Below are 21,064 nucleotides of genomic sequence, written 5' to 3' on the forward strand. Positions count from 1 at the left end.
AAGTAATGGGGTCGTTCAACTGCTGCAGAGAGAGATTTTCAGCTGTTCTTTTGAACAAACTCAGCAGTGGGTATCGCTTCAGGGGGCTGAACCACTGATGTTTGCGGATCATCCTGTTGATGTGCTTTCTTTGTTTTATCGAGTTCTTTTCCCAGCGCTGTTTACGAAATTATTTTTAATGCACTTCAAGAAAAGTGAGAACTTTAAAGTTGTTTAGATTTTCATGTGGTACTAGGTGTCAGGACTGTCCAGGATTTCCAGTGTGTCATCTGGATCTTATTGAACAGGTCAAATCTAATCCTTGAAAGGTTTTACTAGCAAATGTTCATTTGATTCTCTGGAGACTCTAGATTGTATCCCGTCTAGTCAAATGATTGGACCATTTAGGAGTTTTGTTGTTCTATGAGTTTGTCTCTCCTTTGATTGTTTTTATGATCGTTAATGTACATGCTGCCGCAATTTTGTTGGTGATGGCTTGAATTGGTGGAAATGGAAGTGAAGGAACACTGTCAATTAAAGTTGTCAAATGTACTAAAAGATGAAAGACCAAGTGAAAATAAAGTTGACCAAATGTAAAAGAGTGTCTGTATTTTTTAGTTAACATTTCTGTAATTTAATTTGAGACATCATTTTTTTTGACAGAACTGGATCGTATTCATATTTATTTGGGGGGTTTTCAGAACAGTGGCCCAATGGTTGGCACCAGGGACGTCGTTAGGCCTATTTTAGGGGGGCTGAAGCTACCCCAAAATGTTCCTAAGCCCCCCCAAATAATAAGAAAAATAATTGGAATTTTTTTTTTTTTTTACAGTGCACTATATCACTCACTACGTGGAATCAATCTTCCTTCACCATTCATCTGTTGGTGTCGTCGTGCACTGCAGTCTGTTTTCTTTTTATTTCACGAACTGTCAACTGGTGGAAATGGCAGTGTTTTAGAGAGAGGCTTACGAGCGGCCGCTTGCACGTAACGGTATGTGGACGAGCGAGGTAGAGAGTTACTGAAGAGAGAGAGCGCCAGGCAGCATTAAAACAAAGCAGTAAATCAGAGAAATAAAATGCTTTCGCCGATTTATCACTCGAAATGCAACTGTAGCAAGTATCTCACTATCATTAACGTTATCCAAATTCATAATTAGAAACAACAAATAATATATCCAGCTACAAAAAAGTCGAAAGTTAGACAGAAGTACAAAGAGTCAATGGCTATAAGATGATCCACCGTCTCGTCTCTTCTCATTGGTTTAAACTGGCAGCTTTCAGAACGCTGAAAAGTGTTTTCAACCCTTTGTTGAACAGAGAGCGCCATCTAGTGAGCTCAGAAAATAAAGACAGTGGTTCGTGAAGCTTCATTTGACCATCACTAGTTGAAGTAGCTGCAGGATTTATCTCGTCTCGTCGCAAATCTTTGGTCTGGACTTGGTACCACACACACAGTGAATGATACAGAGTGAAACTAACTTGTTGTTAATGACTTTTACTTGCTTCACTTCAGCTACATAAAGGAATATTTTAGTTGGCTATAGAAAACATTAGTCTAGCTAGTGTAAACGAGTGAAATACAAGAAATAGCTTGCCTAGTAAGGTATCCGAAGCTCTCTATTCTTTACCATTAATATAGCCTGCTTTCTCTATAGTATTAAAAACAATATCAGTCCCTAAATATCATAGTGTCACTGTTAATGCTATTGTACCAGTATAACCTTCAATTCATTGAACAAATGGATACTGGAAGATATTTTAGGAGAGAGAGAGAGAGAGCCTAAACTAAATTATTTCATGATATTTATTATATATGCTTGATTCTGACCAACTTAACTTTCTGCATTCCTTTGCTGTAATAAATTAAACAAGTATGTAGATGTTGCCTAAATGTAGACTAGGCTATATATGAGCATACATAGATACATACGTATACATACATACTAGAACTTTTATTCATCTCGCCATCAGGTTATTAGTCAACCATATTGCAACGAGCTAGTTCAGCATATCATGCCTGACTGGAGTAGTGTGTTTTTCTTTAGGAGTGGGAAGGGCAGACAGCATGTTGCCTGTTTCGTCATTTGGGCTGCCTTGTTGAGTGCAGCGGCACTGAGAACATTATATTTCACACAATTTAAGCTCTTTTTTAAAAAATGAAATAGGATTAGTCCAACGAAACGTTCGGTTTGTATTGCGCACCTAACCGAAAGCCTCGTACCGAACGGTTCAATACGAATACATGTATCGTTACACCCCTAGTAATTAAATAGTCTTATTTTGACCTGCAACTTATCTAATAGAGAGAGGAATTAGGTATGGTATTACTTTACCACACATTTACACGGGCAGATAGATAGCGGTTAAGTTAAGTCTTAGCCTGAAGAAGAACTCAGCAGGAGCACAGTCTGGCCTAAGTAACCCCCCATGCAGCTTTGATGTATCTAAAAGCTAACTTTAGAGTTTGTAAGTAAGATTTTGCAAGGGAAAGTTTTAAGCCCCCCCTGTCTTTCAATCCTAGCGACGTCCCTGGTTGGCACTGTTGCCTCACAGCAAGAAGGGACCGGGTTCGAACCCCGGTCGTCCCGGGCTTTTGTGTGGAGTTTGCGTGGGTGTTCTCCGGATGCTCCGGTTTCCCCGTCCCTCTCTACCGAGCTAATGTGTGGTGAGCGTCTGGCATCGTTAGGCTGCCGTGCACCACCCAGGAGCGTGCTACACATTGGTGGTGTTAGAGAGTAGTCGCTACTTGGGGGGGCAGTAGTCGATATGAAGCTGCCAAATTTTGTTGAAGCAATATTAACATTTGCTTAGGTAGTAATACTTTCAGAGAGAAAAGTAAAGTAAAAATCATGATGCCAAATTTGAGAATAAGAAAGTACTTTATTTATTTAGATGTATTTGAAAAAATAATAAATTCACAATAAATTACTATATGCACAGGGGGCGAAAGAAATGGGTTATTGTTTTATAAATTAATATGGAATAAACCGTTGGTATTCGCAAAGTTTTTGCATTTTCTGAGAAATGATCAACCTTTATTGAAAGAACATTCAAATATACAAAATTTAGGACATGTACTCAACATAATGATACAGAGAAACAAGAATCTGATTGCACGTAAACAAATGTGTATATATAAAAATATTAATATAAAACATTATAACGGGGAGAAAAAAGCACACATTATTCTTCTTTGAAGAGTTCACCGTACAGGTCGGTACCGGTCGGTACCATAGACAGTATATAGTCGGTACAGGGCAGGTCCACAGCATAGACTGTTAATAATAATAATATACAGTCTAATGGTCCCATGGATGTATTAAGAGAACAGTTTTAGTTTATGACATGGAGGTATCTTGTCGTGCATGAATGACGTCATCGATACGTTTTCCATCATGGCGGCGGAAGGCTGTGAGGAGATGAGCGGCAACGGGGAGCTAGAAGAGTCTTCAGGTAACATTGATTAACATTACTGGATTTACAGTGCACAGTTTTGTTTTGTCTTTTCATACATATTAGTGGTCTTGGGTTGCATCGGCAAATGTGTTTGGGATAAAGGCTCCGATCGGACATAGTTAAAGGAGAAGCATGACAAGCTAGGCTAAGCTAACATGATTACAAGTAACCACATACCAGGAACCGGACAATGTTCTTCTGTTCACTAACTTACCTTCCCGTGGCTAACGAAGTGTTATCAATTATGAGTTGAATTATGTCCACGACAACCCAAAGGTACGTGGGTCAGCGCTGTAGTGGAGAACACACCCGTGTAAACTCAGTGCACTAAGGGTTTAATGAATGAAATGTGAAACATACCTCTGCAGGTGTTTCAAGAATAAAAGCTTAAAACCTTTGATTTAGTATTTTTTGGGGTGTTTTTTTTGTGTGTGGATCACAAGCTGCGGGCAGTAGTTTAGCTGCATAAGAGGTTTGACTGGTCAATGCAGTCTTTAAAGGTTTAGCTTTTACCTCTCAGGTTGTCTGGCACAGGTCTGCTTGTTGTCCCCAGAGTCAGAGCTAAACAGGGAGAAGCAGCGTTCAGCTTTATGCTCCACATATCTGGAACAAACTCCCAGAAAACAGCAGATCCACTGCAACTCTGTTCTTTTAAATCAAGGCTGAAGACTTTAGTTTGACGCTGCCTTTTATTTAATCTTTTCTTTTTTTTTTTTTTTTTTTTTTACACCACTGTTATTTATTCTTGTATTTTATACATGTCTTATTCTATTTTAGCTTGTTTTTATTTTCTGTTCTCTTTAATTAATGGGTTTAATTGTTTTTTGAAATGCTCTTTAATGCTTTATGTAAAACACTTAAAGTTGCCTTGCCTTTTATAAAATCAGTCACAATGCACCTTATTTGTCTTTCCAACGTTATCTGCTTAAAGTTTGTTGATTTGATTTATTTCTGGTTTATAATATTAATGACTGAAGCATGTGATTGTGGGCATTTCACACAATTGTTGTATTGTTGGAACACCTGTGGGTAGGAAAAGCGTAGCAAGGTTTAAGATGTTTCATCGTGCAGTGAGAGTACAGCAACATCAGAGCAAACTAATTGTTAATTTCGTAGTCATTTGTTGAGTGATATTGGTGTAGTTATCGATTTTTGTTTTGTTTTTGTTGATACACAGGTTTAGGGTTTGTTAAAATGGCTGGCTGTGACATTATTGTGTTTTTGTTTGGCCAGTAATCCATGGTGGTCGGTAGTGAAAACTACCTCAGTAGTGTGTGACTGATCAATTGAAAGAACTTTTTTCAGAGGTAGTGATTGTGGCCAAGGGGCCAAATTCAGGGCAAGGCTCTTACGCTAAATATTATGTTCCCAGTAGCTTCAGTAGTAGTATACCTGACCTGTATAATGCCCTTTATTTATGTAAATGGAGATTGTCTGACTTACTTACCTTTTGATCTACCCCCTCTTTAGACATGGAGGCTTCTGAGGTTCCTGCATCACCTCCGACTGAGTTGGCAGAGATGTCGGAAGAGAACGGCAGTCTCGCCATGGTCCCTGAGGCCCCCGTAGTAGGCCCCGACCCTGCTACCTTCTCAATGCCCCCAGCTTCAGAAGACGAGGAGGGAGAACTGCCCGCCGACTTTGAACGCCTGTGGAATTCCGCCCACGACAATCCTCAAGACTTCACCAGCTGGACTGACCTGCTGCAGTACTGTGAGCAAGAGGTGTGTGTTTGTACCAGAGAGACAGAGAAGAACCAACGGGGTTCAAAAAATTAGGAAACCATCATATTGTCCCTCACTAATGATAATAAGGCCACAAAACATATTTGACCTGGAGGCTTGCTGTATGTTTATTTGACATTTTGAACTTAATTTTTCTCTCTTCTTTCCAGAGTCACATGACAGCGTCACGCAGAGCGCTAGAGGCCTTCCTCACTCGCTACCCGCTCTGTTACGGCTACTGGAAGAAATTCACCGATCTGGAGCGCCGTGCTGGGTACAACAACAAAGCCGAGGAGGTAAAACAGGAGAGAGTTTACAATTCTGTGTTTCTTCTTCCCTTCCGCACCATTGTGAATAATGTGTGCGCGTAATGAATAATGTGGATAAAGTATTAAGAAAGTGTTTTTCACTGGTTCTTATGAGCTGGTTGTGGTGTGCTGTGTCAGGTGTGTGTTCAGGGTCTCCAGGCAATCCCTCTGAGTGTAGATCTGTGGATCCACTACATCAATCTGCTGCTGGGAACACTGGACATGAACCTGCCTGAGTCACCCACGCGGATTCGCAGGTAGTCTCATTTAAGACTTATATTTTATTGGTGTGTTTTATGCTGTTTGGCGTGCGCAGCACAGATGACAAAATAAATATTTAAGAGAAAGTATACATAAGGCAAATAAGCTGTTTGATGCGAAAGCTGTTTTTATATCTTAACTATTTTTCGACCTCAACACCTCAGTGTGTTCGAGGATGCGGTTGTGGCAGCAGGTCTGGACTTCCACTCAGACCGGCTTTGGGATCTTTATGTCGAGTGGGAGAAGGAGCAGGGCAACATGAAGAACGCATCAGCCGTCCTGGACAGAGTCCTTAAAGTCCCCACCCAGCTCTACAACACCCACTACGAGAAGTAAGACTACACACACGAGTTGTGTGTGCCAATCTAAGACAAAGATGCTTTATTGAAAAGATAAATAAATAGATAAAGATGTGTTATTGTCAGTACCAGGGTTACTATTATAATGATAAATATAATTTTCAATTTTTTTTAGATATTGAATGAATGTATCATGTTTATCATTTAACATTAAATTAGCATACTATTGTGATATTTCTATTATTCTCCCCTTACCTGAACACCTCCCTTTTTCACTCTTTTCCCATTAATATCATTTTGCGTCCTGCTCCGCCTTCCCCTCCTGCGCTCCGTCAGGTTCAAGGACCACCTGAACAGCCACGAGCCCAAAGAGGTGCTTTCCCCGGAGGAGTACGAGGAGCTGAGGACGTTGTGCCGTCAGAGTCAGAAGGCGGAGCGTGCCGAACAGGCCCAGGAGGAGGAGGAGGAGAGGCCGCCAGGGGAGGAAGAGCCTGCCACACCTGAGGGCAAAGACACAGTGAGTAACATCTGACTGCCTCGCAATCCATTTGAAAGTTTTAAACGTGTAAAATAGGGATTGATTAATTAATTCATTTGTTCTCTGTGTTCAGGAGGAATTGATGCAGAAGATTAGGGAACAAGTGCTGGTTCGCAGGGACAAAGTGTACCAGGACAACGAGGGAGAAGTTCGCAAGAGATGGCACTTTGAAGACGCTGTGAGTTTTTTCTCTCTCTCTCTGTCTGCTCCACTCTGTTAGTTTATTATTTCTCTTTTCTTCTTGGGCTTTTCCTCCCTTTCTCATTAATTCACTGTTTTTCTACTTCTTTTGGAAACCAAGGCTCGACAACACAATAACACACTTTGTTCTGAATCTCAGGCTGGGTATACTTTAATTATTTAATACCTGAGTTTTGGTTCCAGTAGAAAAAACACTATTTTTTGATATTGGTACATTACTGACACATTTTTCTACAAAAGCCTTTTTATCATTTGGTAAAAAAGAAAGCCAAACTGCAATGTTAAATGTCTAAAAACAGTCAATTGCACAAGAACTTTGTCAAAATTGAAATCTATAGATATTATTTTGAAACAGAAGCTTTTTTGATCAGACAATAAGTAAATTTGAACCGGAATTTAACGCCAGCTTTCAGTACTCAACATTTTCAATACTCTGTACAATACTGTACTACCGAAATATTTAGGTGGGTTTCAAAAACGTATTGAGGTTCAAGATTCGGACCTTTCTGAAAACCAAAACTAAAATTCTCAATAAAAAAGTCTGCCTCTGTGCTCACGGCCAAAAATGGCATTAATGCATACTATTCTTTCTAGTTAAATTGTCCACAGTATTATTATTTATAACTATTGTTTGCAGTTTTACATCAACATTTGATTTTCTTTCTGATAAATATTCTCTTGCCTTTTTTATTCATATTCATTACATTTTGATACACACTTTAGTCACTTGCCGATTTCTTTTTCTCTGGCCTTTAGATCAAACGGCCCTACTTCCACGTCAAGCCACTAGATCGCCTCCAGCTGCGGGCCTGGCACTCCTACCTGGACTGGGAGATCGCTCAGCTCAACAAGGACACCAAAGACTCCCAAGACGGCCAACAAGGTGACTACATAACCAACATACTGTCAGCTGTCACCTGTATCGTACAGTCTCAGCAATTTTACACATTTGTGTTAACATAAAGCATCCAGGGGTTTTGATGCCATTATCTCCTACCAGATCCAAACCAGGAAGCCATACAGGGGTCAGAGGTTGCTGCCCAGCCTCAGGACCAATCAGAGGATGCTGCGGTTGCCCATGATGACCTCAGGGTTCGCATCCTCTTCGAGCGCTGTCTGATCGCCTGCGCTCTGTATGAGGAGTTCTGGATCAGGGTGAGAAAGAAAAGTGTGTTTGTGTGTGACCTGCATTTAGAGAAAGAAAGCTGTGCGCGTGTATCTTTGTGAGCCTCAACACTAGATTAATAAGAGATGCGTGTGTGTATATATGATCTCTGTGTTATATGTTCTTGTATGTGTCGTTCAGTACGCTCAGTACCTGGAGTCGCAGAGTGTGGACGAGGCGCGGGCTGTTTTCAAACGAGCCTGTGAGATCCACCTGGCGTACAAACCCAACATCCACATGCAGTGGGCCACATTCGAGGAGAGGCACGGTACGACAAAGCATGAACACACACCAACACACTATACAAACCGCTTGGCTCTGTTCCTTTTACTTTTCTTTGAAATGTTAAATGTCTTAGGTAGGTCTTACTTTGTCCAGTATGCAGTCAGGACTATTCGTTTAAAGATACTTTGTGATGCAGTCAATGAAAGATTTAGTGAATGTCAGTCAAGCTTGTTAAAGGGATAGTTTGGATTTTTTGAAGTGAGGGTTGTGCGAGGTACTTAAAGCTTTAGTGCGTAACTTTTTGATATTAATGAGCGTTCGTTACATTCAAGCCATTGCCAAATGAGTTGCTACAAAGCTAATTAAGACTATCAGCTCCACACAACTCTCGCTGTATTTCTCAGTATGGCTATGTTTAGAAGATTGTGGCGTCCGGTGACTTTCCTGCGCAGAAACTCGAGTGAAGAGAATTACCTTCTGAAGATTCCATCATGTTTTTTTTTTTTTAATCCTCCGTGTCCTCCTTGGTTACAAGCAAATGTGTGAAGGGGGCGTGGGGGCGGTGCGCAACCACGTAAGGCTTGTATCATGTGGGGGCGCCAACAGTTTTGTTGTCATTACTTAGAATTCCTCCTGGGGCGGCAGAAACTACGCACTATATCTAATATCTAATCATAGTCAGTGTATTATCTACAGTAGATGGCCGTCGGCACGTCCCGAGTTTGGAGAAGCAGGCAGGAGTACCACGGCGGAACTGGGGACGTGCTGACCGCCATCTACTGTAGGTAAAACACTGACTATGGTTAAGTACCTCATACAACCCCACTTCAAAAAATCCAAACTATCCCTTTAAAACTAACGGGGCTGTAATAAGACACTTCCATAATTGTTTGTAGTTTCACCAAAGGATGTAAAAGGGACTAACATAAAGTTAATACAGAACAGGGCAGGGAACAACTTGTTGAATATGATCACAGGGTTCAATCATCATAACAGACATATACCTCAACTGTTATTTGCTTATTCTCCACAACTTTCATTGTTTACTGCATTATATACACTCATGAAAAGTCCCTCATCTTCCCTATCAGGTGACTTAACCAAGGCCCGGCGAGTGCTGGAGGCCCTGGAGAAAACTCTACCCGGGTTGGCAGTGGTCCGTCTTCGTAGGGCAGCTTTAGAGAGGCGAGCGGGCCAGCTGGACCAATCAGAGGCCTTGCTGCAAGAAGCAGTGGCCGAATCCAAAGAAAAGCCCACGTTACATGCTTTTTATTCTATTAAGCTGGCTCGCCTGCTGTTGAAACTGGGCAGGAACCCCAGCAGAGCCCGGAGAGTTTTACAGGAGGCACTGGAGATTAGTCCGGTAAGATATTTAGCAAACACCCACAAATATTTCAGCCATTAACACCATGACAGACTTTTGATCAATCTCCTCTTCCTCCCTTCATCCTGAAAAGATTAAGGAATGTCGATGTAGTTCTGCTGTAAGAAATTCTGCTCCACAACAATTTGCGTGTCAACCAGTCCACCAATTTATTTTATTTTTTTATGAATTTCTATGTTGTGGCAGCTTAAGCGTATACACAAAGCTGTCTGATAACTGAGTATGTGATGTGATAATGTAAAAATGCCATTTCCATATGATTTTAATACTGGATGGATTTGATTGGCCATTCCATGTAATGTTAATATTATTTCCACCCCTTAATCACATTTGCCACATATGTTGCACATTATGATTTACATGTCATATTCTTTCTGATGAGTACTTTGTGTGGTACCGGCAAAATGAGTACCTTCAAGCTTGTACCTTTTTAAGAAAGAAAAAGCAAAAACGTTGTACTTAAGTAACTCTAGTTTTTAATCGCCTCCGTCTTCCTCCTCCTCTCCAATGTGCCCTCCCTCAGGATAACGATAAGCTGCACCTGAACCTGTTGGAGCTGGAGGTATCGGGGGACCCCTGGGCCTCAGCTGAGGCAGTGCAGGAGTGTGTGACGCGAGCCCTGGCAGCTCCCCTCGCCCCACACACCAAGATCCTCTTCTCACAGAGAGGTCTGCAGTTCGCAGAGGACTACAGCAACTCTATCCAGAGGTCAGAGTTCAACATAAGTCTTCTGTAAACCCTGTTGCTACCACAAACCATTTGTCTTCTTTGACCTGAATGTAATTCCTTATTGTCTCTGTGTCTGTATATAAGGTTGTTTATTGTGTAAATACGGTTGTTTTCATTACTGTTATTATTATAACTAATTCTATTCTATTTTTCCATTCCCTGTACTCTATGTATATTTTTTTCTCCTAGGTCTACTTAATGTGTACTGTGTTATCCTGATGTGTACATTTTTCTTTTGAGCTGCTGTAGCACTAGAATATCCCCAGTGTGGGATTAATAAAGTCTATTTTATCTTATCTTATCTTATCTTGTCCTCTGCAGTGTGCTGTCTGTCTATGAAGAGCACCAGAAACTGCTGAAGGAGCTGGGTGGAACAAAGAGAGAAGCAGAGAACGGGTAAATTGATCAAAACATTTTTGTGGGAGTTGCAACTGGCAGTGGGGGAACTCCAGTTCGGGAAGTCCAATTATTTTGATGCCACATGAATGCACATGACAAATAAAATGTAAAGTCTGCTTATAAGTATATTAATAATATTTATTTTTTTTTGCTCCGTAAATAAGATGTGCAGAAATGATTTGTTTTTTAGGGATGAGGACCCAGAGAAGATGAGCAAAAGTGAGGACGGCTCTGCTGTTGCCGTGTCTGCATCAGTCCCACCTACCATGCCACATGTCCCCATCACCACACCCCCTCCTCCTGTGATGGGCGCCGACGCAAATGCACAGGCTGGCTACGGGGGATACAGCAACTGGTATCAGGTAGGATTGTATAACGAAATAGAAGATGATTGTTGGTATGAAAAACTATTTGGGAAATCTGTAAATGAACAAATGTGGCTTGACTGCCTTAAAGAGAGTTTATTTGCACAGAGGGCTTTACTGAGATGCAGGAAAACCACAGCCCATAAAATATAATGTGTCTAAAAATTGTTTATTTAGATGTAAACAGAATATCGTCGTAGGCTGTAGTTTGAGATGTTCTGTGTATGTTATAACCTGTTTGTTGTGATTCTTTTTCAGCAACCGCAGTACGCCGGCTACGGCTACCAGAACACCTGGAACTACAACCAAGGCTACTATCCTCCCAGCTAAAGGGGGCGACAGTGACACCAAGAAGCCACAGGAAATGGTTTCATCCAGAATGACTCGTTAGCTGAACAAAAAAACTCAACCACCCAGTCCTGCTGGTCCACCTGTTAAAATAATATCCCATCATCCTTTCCTTGCCGTCCTTCCTCTGAGTTACCTCACTGTCCTGGATTTGTTTAAATAAGGGGCAGGAGTTAAGCTCTTTTAGCATTTCGTGTCATATCAGTGTTGATTCTGAGGGACAGGTGGAAAGATGATGAAAGGAAACTGATGCTCCCATTCTCAGTACATCAGTGTCTCTCCATTTTAATCAGAAATATTTTTGTATTTGTTTGCAAGCCCAACCCCTTCGCTCCTGTTTTAAAGTCATCTAGTCTATCCAACTTTACAGGTGACATGATTGACATTTTGTACCATTCCAGTGAAGGCTATTTTGTTTTCTTCTTTTTTCTAATGTATATAAAGGTGTTTTATAGTGTGTCACAACAGAACTGTTTGTGTTGTCTGTTTGCTTAAGTACTTCCATAATGAGGGTGAAAAATTCACCGTCACTCACTCTAATTAGTTAGTTTGATAGTCACATAGCCAGCAGGTTTCAGAGGCTGTAATCTTCACCTCAATAATCTGAAAAAAAGAAGGAAGGAATAGGCTCCACTTGTTGCTTTTTATATTAAATCTCTTGAAGTCCTTTATGGTGCTACACTACCAGCTAAAAGCAAAAGTCCATAAAACTCACATTAAAGTAGGAAAAACACTCAAACTTCTTTCCTACAGGATCATTGGCAACAGTCCACTTGTGCACACAGACATTCAGGCCCTACTTATCTGAAAAGTTAATGGACTTGTTTTTTTTTTTGCCCATTAGATTACCAGACGTGTAAGTGAAGACCACAGCCTCTGAAATCTGCTGGCTGAATACACCAATAGGTCTTTATAACGGCAGACATTTTGACTTGTCAGAGCAGAAAAACTTTTATTTTGTTTGTCATGGAGTTCCAGTTCACTTGTTTTAAAAAGCAGCGGGCAGTCCTAAGTCCTTGTTAGTCTTTGGCCTATTGCAAATTTACACGGTTCAATAAAATGCCTGAAACGAACCATTTCACATAACTTTGGGAGAAGTCAATTATGATGAGAATTCAGTTTAATACGTTGCAAAACATTACAAACTTGTTAAATGTGCACTTGTTCAATTATCTGTAAGGATAAGAATGCTGATATTCTCGTTTTCTTACTGTCAAGAAATCACTCGGAAAGGCTAGAAGTGTTAATCTGTCTCAGTAGTTTCTAACTTCCCTACTGTGGCACTACCTAACCCTAAACCCATTTTTTTTCCTACCAAAGACTTAAATCTGTAACAATGGGTCACAAATATACAGTTTCATTTTTGTAAAAAGGCTCAATTTCCTAAAACAGCTGGACTTTGTAGTTTTTAGCAAACATTACTCAAATAGGAATTAATAGTGCATTTGGGGATTATTTTAAGCCACAGCTTTGGTGCTCTACAGCATCATGCTCATGGTAATAAAGGAACATCCTGTCACCCAGTGCAACAGTGTGGCTCACTGAATATGACACATCAAGCTTTGGCTCCACAAACGGAATTATGTTGGTTTTGGTTTTTTCTATGGTATTTTTTGACTTATTTTAAGAAAGGTTACACATACAATTGTTAGAAAATCCAGTCCACCACCATAGTTCTCTGAGTCAGCTTTATTTTAACTAGATTCTTGGTGATTATGCAGACATAATTGTCGATATATTTTAACTTATAAAAAAAAAAAACTGGCAAAGTAGAATGTCACAAAATCAGGAAGATCGTGGGGATTCAATTTAAGGCCCTTTCGGAACCAATCGAGTAGGTCTTGTGTGGTACTTTGCTTTGTTAAGGTCTGGTTAAAATTGAATTTTTATTAATGTGTTGTTGAGACCATGAAGCAGTATCAATCAGAAGCCAGCTATCTTTACTTTCTTCCTGAATAAGTAAAAGCCACTGTCCATCTCACTGCACACAAATCAGTCTATCAAGTGCAATCAATCAGTGAGTTAGCTGAAAACTGTTTTTCACTTTCCCTTCTTAAACTTCTTAAAAGTAGCTTCACACAATCTGATCACATCCTCGCGCTACATCTCTCTGCTTTAGTTCAGTTAGCTGGCTTACTGAGAGATACTAAAAAGGTGGTGGCTCTGTTCCCAGTTCAATCTGTTTCTGGTGCCTCTTGTGTTGGTGTAGTGGAAGTGGTGAGGTAGGCTCACAGAGCAGATCCTCCGTCCTGATCTCACTTTTTGATAACAACCAGCACAGCTGAAGGCACCAAACCTAAAAAGACAATGGAATAGAAGCAAACTTGCGTGATGAGCTGCTGAATGCAGTTTTACTTCCATGCAGAAGCTAAACCATAGACACTGAGAATTTGTTAAGGTATGTATATTACACTAAATGTACTCTATATTCAAATGCAGTTGCCAGCCCAGTGCTCACCCAGTTCTTTGAGGGGCTTCTCCATGTCCAGTTCGGTGTAGACGTGACGGGGGTAGGGCGAGAGCAGCGTGAAGTCCTGACCCTCAGGTGTGTTGCCATTCACCTGCACGTACACGCGCACTGCCGCCAGCGGCTCCTGGGCCTTGAAGACCGCCGTGATGGTTGAGCCGTCCAGCAGACGTACCTTTACCGCAAAGAAGCAGAAAAGCACGGGAGCAGCAGGCAAAGGAGGAGGCGAGTGTATCATTAAATTCAAACTTGATGGATCGTGAATATCGGTTCTGTTTTTAAATGGATAGATATAAATCTTTTCTAGTGAGGACCACTCATGTGTGCTCTGTGCTTAAGTGGTGTATGAGTGTAACTGAAGCCTGTACCTGTATCCTGGACTCATCATACTCCTTCTTAGTGGGTGGAGGGCCGTGACTGGTGGGTGACGAGGGGCTGGGTGGGGCAGGTTGGGACGTTGCCGCCGTGCTCGGGGGTGCACCACCTCCAAACTAAAAAAAAAACAAAAAAAAAAAACGATCATGTAATTTGTTATTGGTTCCAACAGAAGTGATAAGAAATATGAAGTGAACAGGAAAAAAGGACAATTTAAATTTGATAAGTAACTACATGAACAATGATTGGGTTACCTTTTGTGCTCTCTCCTCTCTGTCTCGTGCAATCTTATCTTTAACCCTTTGCCTGACAGGAATAAAGACAAGCAACACAATGACAGACATGAAAAAATGTACAGGAGTTCACAGTCGAACAAATTTGCTGACTTTGACAGTTGTAGAGTGTTGTAGTGTAGGATCACCACAGTTTGATGCTGACTTCAACTTAAAAGGCAACATGTCTGTTCGATTGCACATGAATATGAATTTGTCACTTATTTCTGGTCTTAGCTTTTGAGTTTCTTATCTTGTATTGGGTTGTGGCATTCCCTCCTGAACTTTCCCTGATTCCATTATTTCCACCCACTGTTTATTTCATGGACGAACAGGATGGCATTCAACCAAGTAGCTGCATTTCATTTTTGTTATAAAATGGCATTCAGCCATTGTTAATTTCCATTTTTACACTGTCAAACACTATTTTTTGAACAATTCATACGGAATAACGAAGAGATAAAATTGCATTTAGTAATTTACTTTATTTTGTAAAACTTTCCCTTTTCTTTATTGGAAGTCAAGTAAACATTTTTCGGGAAAGGAAAATATGGAGTGGAAATGTCTTTGGATGTTTAGGTACTTTTATTACGTCATCCTTGGTCAAACATGACAATTTGGTCCATAAAAAGTACCGATACTTTGCCTGATATCAGACAGAATTGTCAACTCGTAACACTCCGTTTCCATCTTCAGTCAACTCGTGGAGTGGGCAGATTCAAAGGTGTGAAACCAGGCAAACTGTTACTACTACCACCCAGTGCAATAGTCACTGACGTCATTATCTGAATAAATGGGTAATAATGAATACCTTACCTGGCCATTTTGTCCTCCATCTTCTCTTTTCTGCGCTGATCAGCGAGTTTTTTCATATCATCATCCTGCAGCTTTTGACGAATCTGCTGCAGCTCTTGGCCCTGTCTCCTTCGCTGCTTCTCCCGCTCCAACTCTTCTGCCCGCTCTCGCTCTCGTCTCTCTGCCTGCTTCACCCGCATCAGCTCCTCTAGCCTGAAAAACAACACACAGGCATTTGCCTCTCTTACACATTGAAGACGTTCAATCTCTCTAACAGGATGAGGAAAGAATGAACAGAATATTAAGTATTTACAAATTATGTTTGGCTCCTAAACTAATGGTCACAGATTATATTTTCAGTAATATATAAGTGTAGTAAAGTAACCCGGTTAAGTAAGGAGAAGAAGCTGTGAGTTGGACATATACAGTATTGCAGGGATTGTGTCAAGCGTGTGCAATCTGACCTTTTAACTTGTTCAAGTTTCTCCTCCTCTGACATTGGCATCTTTGCACTCTCTTCGTTATCATCGTAGCTGCCGTCTCCACCTGCTGTCCCTAAAGCCAAAACAAATGCACATTAGTAAGTGAATGAGGAAAAAAAAGAGAAAGAGATATGTATCGTGTGTTATTGAAATGTCTTCCCTGCCAATCACAATTCAAAGCAAAAAGTGCATGCTGACATAACAGGCTTACCTAACATACACACCTAACACCACAAACCTTAAACCCTTAGTGTGTGGACACAGAAAACCTCCACAACAAAACACTAACAGGGAGACAAACAAAGTGTACCGACCACTTCAACCACCTTGGTGGAGGTGATGGCAATGAGAAGAGAAAGCTTAAACTGAAGAAGAAAAACAATACACAGAGAGAAAGAGACAGAGAGACTAACCAACATATATCACATCATGTTCAGTATAAATTAACACTTAATTTACTAAAGCTAATTTAGAGTTTATACCTTGTTTATAGAAATACATGCTGTGGAACAAGTGACTATAGGAGTGGGTCATATGGATAAAATCCTCTGTCACATTATATGTAACTTTATATTCAGAATATCAATATATATCCTGATGTTGTAAATATTCTAGAACAATCATATACAAACTGTTTATGGATGAAATAACCAGATAGGAATGTCTGTTTTTGTCTAATCATGTGAATTAAATACCAAAAACCACTATTGCCCACAATGTCCTAATACACTCAAAGATATCAGAGCAAAAGCTACCATGGTGCAAACATTCGGACAAAAATATCTTACGGTAGACAAATTTATATTGCCCCATGGTATATATCGTTATATTGCACATCCCTAGGTGACTTTTATGGTGGTGTGTGGCATGCTTCCATTGCCCTGACCTTCAGCGGTGTCTGCTAGTGACGGCTGTTCTGTGGTGGACTGGCTGTCTGCGTCTCCTCCCAGGACGTTCCCCACAGGCGGCACATAGGGCTCATCAATGTCTGGGTCGTTCTCATGTTCCATTAACCTGGGGAAACCACATCACACAGGAGAGATGAGTGCTGCTGCTTTGTTGATTATGAGTATCCACATTATGCCGGGGAATCAGTAGCACAGGTAGGTTATGAGGGAGGGAGACATAAGAGTTTGACTTTCAGTGATGACAGAAGACCGTGTCCATCCAGTCGATTCAAAACTAGTATGTTAATGTCCGTCAGACTTACCAGTCCATGGCTTGTTCTATTCCCTGGTTCCCTGTGTGGGCCACTGCCTTTTCCCTGAAAGCACCAGATAAAGGACAGACAGGTTCTACTTTCACTTCTTTGAAAGCAGTCTCAAATCTAGGAACTATATTACCCAGGATGATTAACTGATTATTTTATTTATGGATATAGAAGACAAAAAAAAAATCCAAGAGATAACATGTAAAGTGTTAACACTTATTTTAAACAGGTCTCTGATGTCATGGAACAAACAGGACAGACAAACACACACATAACATACACAGAAATATGAATTTCAATTTTGGGATTTGGTGTCACTCACGCTCTGTTTCTGTCAAAGCCCATCTCCAGCAGGCTCTCTAGTGTTGTAAGCTCTGCCATTTTGACCTGAAACAGATTGTATGAATACCGGCACATTAACAGAGTCATCAACTTTCATTTGTTTATATTGTTACACTACGGTTATTTGCTGATAACAAAAAGTAAGTCACAATAATAAAAATAATAAAAAAAAATAAAAATTACTATTATTACTAGTCATTACAACAGCTCTGTGTGAAGGAGCTTCATTAACGTTACCGTTGTAGTCAGAATATAACACTGTGTGAACAAATAGTACACGTTACTTGACTAGCAGTCTGCAAAAATACGCGTTTAGTTCTAGTTGAAGTGATTTAATATCAAAACCATCGTTACGCTGAGTGCTAAAATTAGCATTAACGTAGCTAACGTTCAAATTGCGAAAGCTAGCTGAGAAGCCTCGCTGGTTAGCACGATTAAAAACGACCAGGAACTCTCATAAGCTCTCCATCACTTTCGCTATGAATGTTTGTTTGTATGCTACATGTAAAGGCAGGCAAACGTGTTATTTTATTTCTTAAAAAGGTAATATCAGTTAATATATTCATGAAGGCAACGTTTGTTAGCTACTCACACATCAGTCAACACCGCCTCAACAGTACGGGAAACCACATAGGTCAAACAGAACCAGTGAATAGCGATTTTTTTTGCCCCCCATACTTCGGGGCCTATTTCCGCCAAAATGTGATGGAAATCCAGATCCTGTAAGTCATTATAAGGAGAAACTCTAAACTCTAAACAATGACCTAGTAATGACCTAGTATCTCAAAATTATGACACGGTATCCCTAAATAATGAGAAACATATTTATCTTGAAAAAAATGACTTAGTATGCAAATAATGAGAAACTTTCAAAACAATGAATTTATCGCAAAATAATGAGAACATCTCTCGAAATTTGCATAGGCCTAGCTATGTGTTGTGTGTCCTTTCAGTTTCTTTCTCACAAGCTGCGTATAGATGTGTTCAATGTACTTCCTTCGCCTGGGTAATATCATGAAGGAGTCAAAAGAGTAGATGTCTCTATGTCTGTATTCATTATTTTACGAATTCATTATTATAAAAGTTACTAAACATTGGTGAAGGCTACAGGAAAAGACAAGTTAATTTACAAAGAAGAGAAAAGACATTGTTTCTAGACAGCATGCTGCATGAATTCTTGTCTTTATAGCATCTGCTTCAAAGTCCAGTTTGTATCTGTCTCTACATGTGTTATAAGCTACAACAATTACGACTGTAAATGCAACGGGAATGCAACCACTGCTAGTGCTATGGCATACATGTTTTGATAGTTATATCAGATATTGAAGGACCTTTAGTCTAAATTATGTAAACAATGTAAAACAAGCTCAACAGGTTCTTTGTTTACTGGAGAGAACGAAAGAAAATACTTTGACTTATGCCTTTTGAGTGCATCAGCTGTGATTAATTGTCTCCCGATTTAGTTATTTAATCAATTAATTATGCATGACGTATACATCTGAATTGTTTTGGGGAAATGTGAAAGCAGAGACAGGAAGCAATGACACAGTGTGAGGAGGCTGATTTGAAGTGCTTTAGGGCCGGATGGCGTCTCTTGGTTGCTCTCCATCTTGTATGATTTTATCCCATCCTCTTGTGTCTGTGGGTGTTCAATCAGAATGCAATTTGCTGACTTGAAGGTTGGGTCTGTTACATATTTACAGTGAGTGTAATGATTAATTTTTTCTCTCTCCCCCAAGCAGTCTTAAGCAGCCCTCATTCACGAGTCTGCCATTATGGACAGACTTATGCCTCAGCCTGCTCACTTCTATCTGACTTCTCTTCTTTTTTAAAAGCTCACCCTCTAACGGATTTTCTCTCTAGTTTACCATTTATTTGTTTGTTTACACTTTCATTTGATCTTTTTTTCTGTTTTCCACTTTTCTGACTTTTCTCTCATAATTATTGACTGAAATATTCCTCATTCACAGTATTTACTTGGTGAGTATGAGCTTTTTTTCGTACATTTAAATGTGGCTAAGAACTGAACATTACTAATCAAAGAAACAGTTTTATTTAATCATATATCAGTCACTCTACATTTAATGTATGGGGTATACTATAGCAATATATAGGATTGTTTGCATTTACACCAATATGATTATATTTTGTATGGATTAGATATTAACTGTGCATCCACTCTGCAAGCAACTTGAGCAACTTGTCACCTTTAGTGCATTGATTTTCTTTGATCAGTAAAACGTCAATCACAGATCATCTTTTGAGCATCTTACCGTCTCATTTGAAGTGAACTACATGGCTATAAAGACAGATCCAAATGGTTATTAAGGAAATTTTATGAAATTAGGGAAAACTGAATTAAACTCAACCCCACATTACAAAAGCCTTATTTTAAAATATGATACTTCTTCTCAAACTTGATTTCCTGTCACAGAACTGACCAGATCAAACTCTCTGTCCAGACTTTATCATTAACATATTCATTTTTATTTCAGTGCTGAAGATTCTCTTAAAGAACTACTAACACTTTCACAGTGGAATTATCTGGTAAAATATATAGCTGGGTGGGCAAAGTCGAAAGGAGACATCAGGGGTGAAGGTCTCTTTAGTCTACCCATAAATTGCTTTATGGCCCTGTTTTTCACAGAGGGAGAGGGTTAAAGGTCAGAGCTCAGTCGGGATAAGTTAAGAGAGATTCTGAGAAACTAAGGAGATGAGATGTACACGAGGAAATGATGCTCATATTTAGCCTACTACTTGTGTTCAAAGCCATACCAATTAATGTGTCTAAAAGATTAATTTTAAAGGTCTAAAGGCTAAAATTCATTTACTGGACATGGCACTCCTTCCTCGCTCCTATCACACTTTCATTGAGTAAGTGACCCTGATTTTATTGGTGTCATAAGGGTAACATGTTTCCTCAAAGCAGTAAAAACCAAGATCAAGAGATGTAAGACTATGCTGGATGATATTTGACTAACCTTTTATAAGGTGTGGGTGGTATTATCACATGAGGGCTCAGATAAAAATGTGCAGTAAAATGATTTGATTTTGTGTAGTCAGTGAGGTCTGACCATAAGAGGGCAGCATTATTTCATGTGTGAAACTTTTATCACACTGGTGATTATCACATGTTGTTCAAATAGTATTGTGAAATTCTCATCTTTGAACCGTTGTTCGAATCTGACAGTTTAAATCCAATAATCCTATTCTGAACCTGAACAATTCACACTTCATATAACACACACACACACACACACACACACACACACACACACACACACACACACACACACACACACACACACACAAACACAAAAAAGTTTTTTACAATCACACCTCATAATATTTGAACTCTGGTGTAACCTCCAACATTTGTTCAGAAAACTGTACAACCAATACTGTGGTGAAATGAATACCACCACCACTACCACATTCTCATGGTCTGCACATACTGTCAGCTGTGCTGTTTCTGTGGGTCTCACCAGCTGTAACAGCATCTCCATATGGAAAAACTCTGGCTTCCAGTGGAGCTGCTGTTATCTGTGGTGGAACACCTCTTGTCATCGGAAAGCTGCAGGGACTCTCTGTAGCTTACAGTTCACACATCTGATTTTCAAAAGTCAATGGGTTGTGTACACAAACATCTTCTTTTTGCTGTTTAACATGATGTGCCAGTTAGATGCTTATACTGTATCTGTGCAGGTTGCTCTTTGCAATAAAATTAAGTTGATCCC

The 21,064-nt window shown here is 39.9% G+C and overlaps 2 protein-coding genes across 2 annotated transcripts; one reads left to right on the forward strand and one right to left on the reverse strand.

Annotated features, from left to right (window-relative positions):
• The first annotated feature begins 3,332 nt into the window (after window positions 1-3,332).
• On the forward strand, window positions 3,333-11,851 carry si:ch211-114c17.1 (pre-mRNA-processing factor 39). Its single transcript, XM_031303306.2, has 15 exons — window positions 3,333-3,435; window positions 4,909-5,162; window positions 5,333-5,458; window positions 5,609-5,727; window positions 5,896-6,063; window positions 6,367-6,547; window positions 6,642-6,746; window positions 7,526-7,652; window positions 7,770-7,924; window positions 8,076-8,202; window positions 9,251-9,522; window positions 10,067-10,251; window positions 10,594-10,668; window positions 10,862-11,033; window positions 11,295-11,851. Exons 1-15 carry the CDS (start codon window positions 3,348-3,350, stop codon window positions 11,364-11,366), a joined length of 2,226 nt encoding a protein of 741 aa, XP_031159166.1. The 5' UTR covers window positions 3,333-3,347; the 3' UTR covers window positions 11,367-11,851.
• A 1,202-nt stretch (window positions 11,852-13,053) lies between these two features.
• Window positions 13,054-18,061, reverse strand: ubxn1 (UBX domain protein 1). The gene is made up of 10 exons (XM_031303307.2): window positions 17,920-18,061; window positions 17,308-17,372; window positions 16,986-17,039; window positions 16,662-16,789; window positions 15,758-15,848; window positions 15,315-15,506; window positions 14,481-14,532; window positions 14,220-14,342; window positions 13,843-14,026; window positions 13,054-13,680 (listed from the first exon to the last, which is right to left on the reverse strand). The coding sequence occupies exons 2-10, from the start codon at window positions 17,364-17,366 to the stop codon at window positions 13,640-13,642; spliced, it is 924 nt and encodes a 307-aa protein (XP_031159167.1). The 5' UTR covers window positions 17,367-17,372; window positions 17,920-18,061; the 3' UTR covers window positions 13,054-13,639.
• Window positions 18,062-21,064: the final 3,003 nt, after the last annotated feature.

Source organism: Sander lucioperca, chromosome 1 (genome assembly GCF_008315115.2).
Source record: "Sander lucioperca isolate FBNREF2018 chromosome 1, SLUC_FBN_1.2, whole genome shotgun sequence".
NCBI lineage: Eukaryota > Metazoa > Chordata > Actinopteri > Perciformes > Percidae > Sander > Sander lucioperca.

Bases quoted from the DNA above. Each gene is read 5' to 3' on its own strand.
- si:ch211-114c17.1 (XM_031303306.2), top strand. From the start codon at position 3,348: ATGAATGACGTCATCGATACGTTTTCCATCATGGCGGCGGAAGGCTGT. The intron at 5,459-5,608 runs GTAAAACAGGAG...GTGCTGTGTCAG, and splicing joins ACAACAACAAAGCCGAGGAG to GTGTGTGTTCAGGGTCTCCA. The intron at 11,034-11,294 runs GTAGGATTGTAT...ATTCTTTTTCAG, and splicing joins GATACAGCAACTGGTATCAG to CAACCGCAGTACGCCGGCTA.
- ubxn1 (XM_031303307.2), bottom strand. From the start codon at position 17,366: ATGGCAGAGCTTACAACACTAGAGAGCCTGCTGGAGATGGGCTTTGAC. The intron at 15,849-16,661 runs GTCAGGGCAATG...TTTTGGCTTTAG, and splicing joins ACTAGCAGACACCGCTGAAG to GGACAGCAGGTGGAGACGGC. The intron at 14,343-14,480 runs GTAACCCAATCA...TTTTTTTTTTAG, and splicing joins GAGAGGAGAGAGCACAAAAG to TTTGGAGGTGGTGCACCCCC.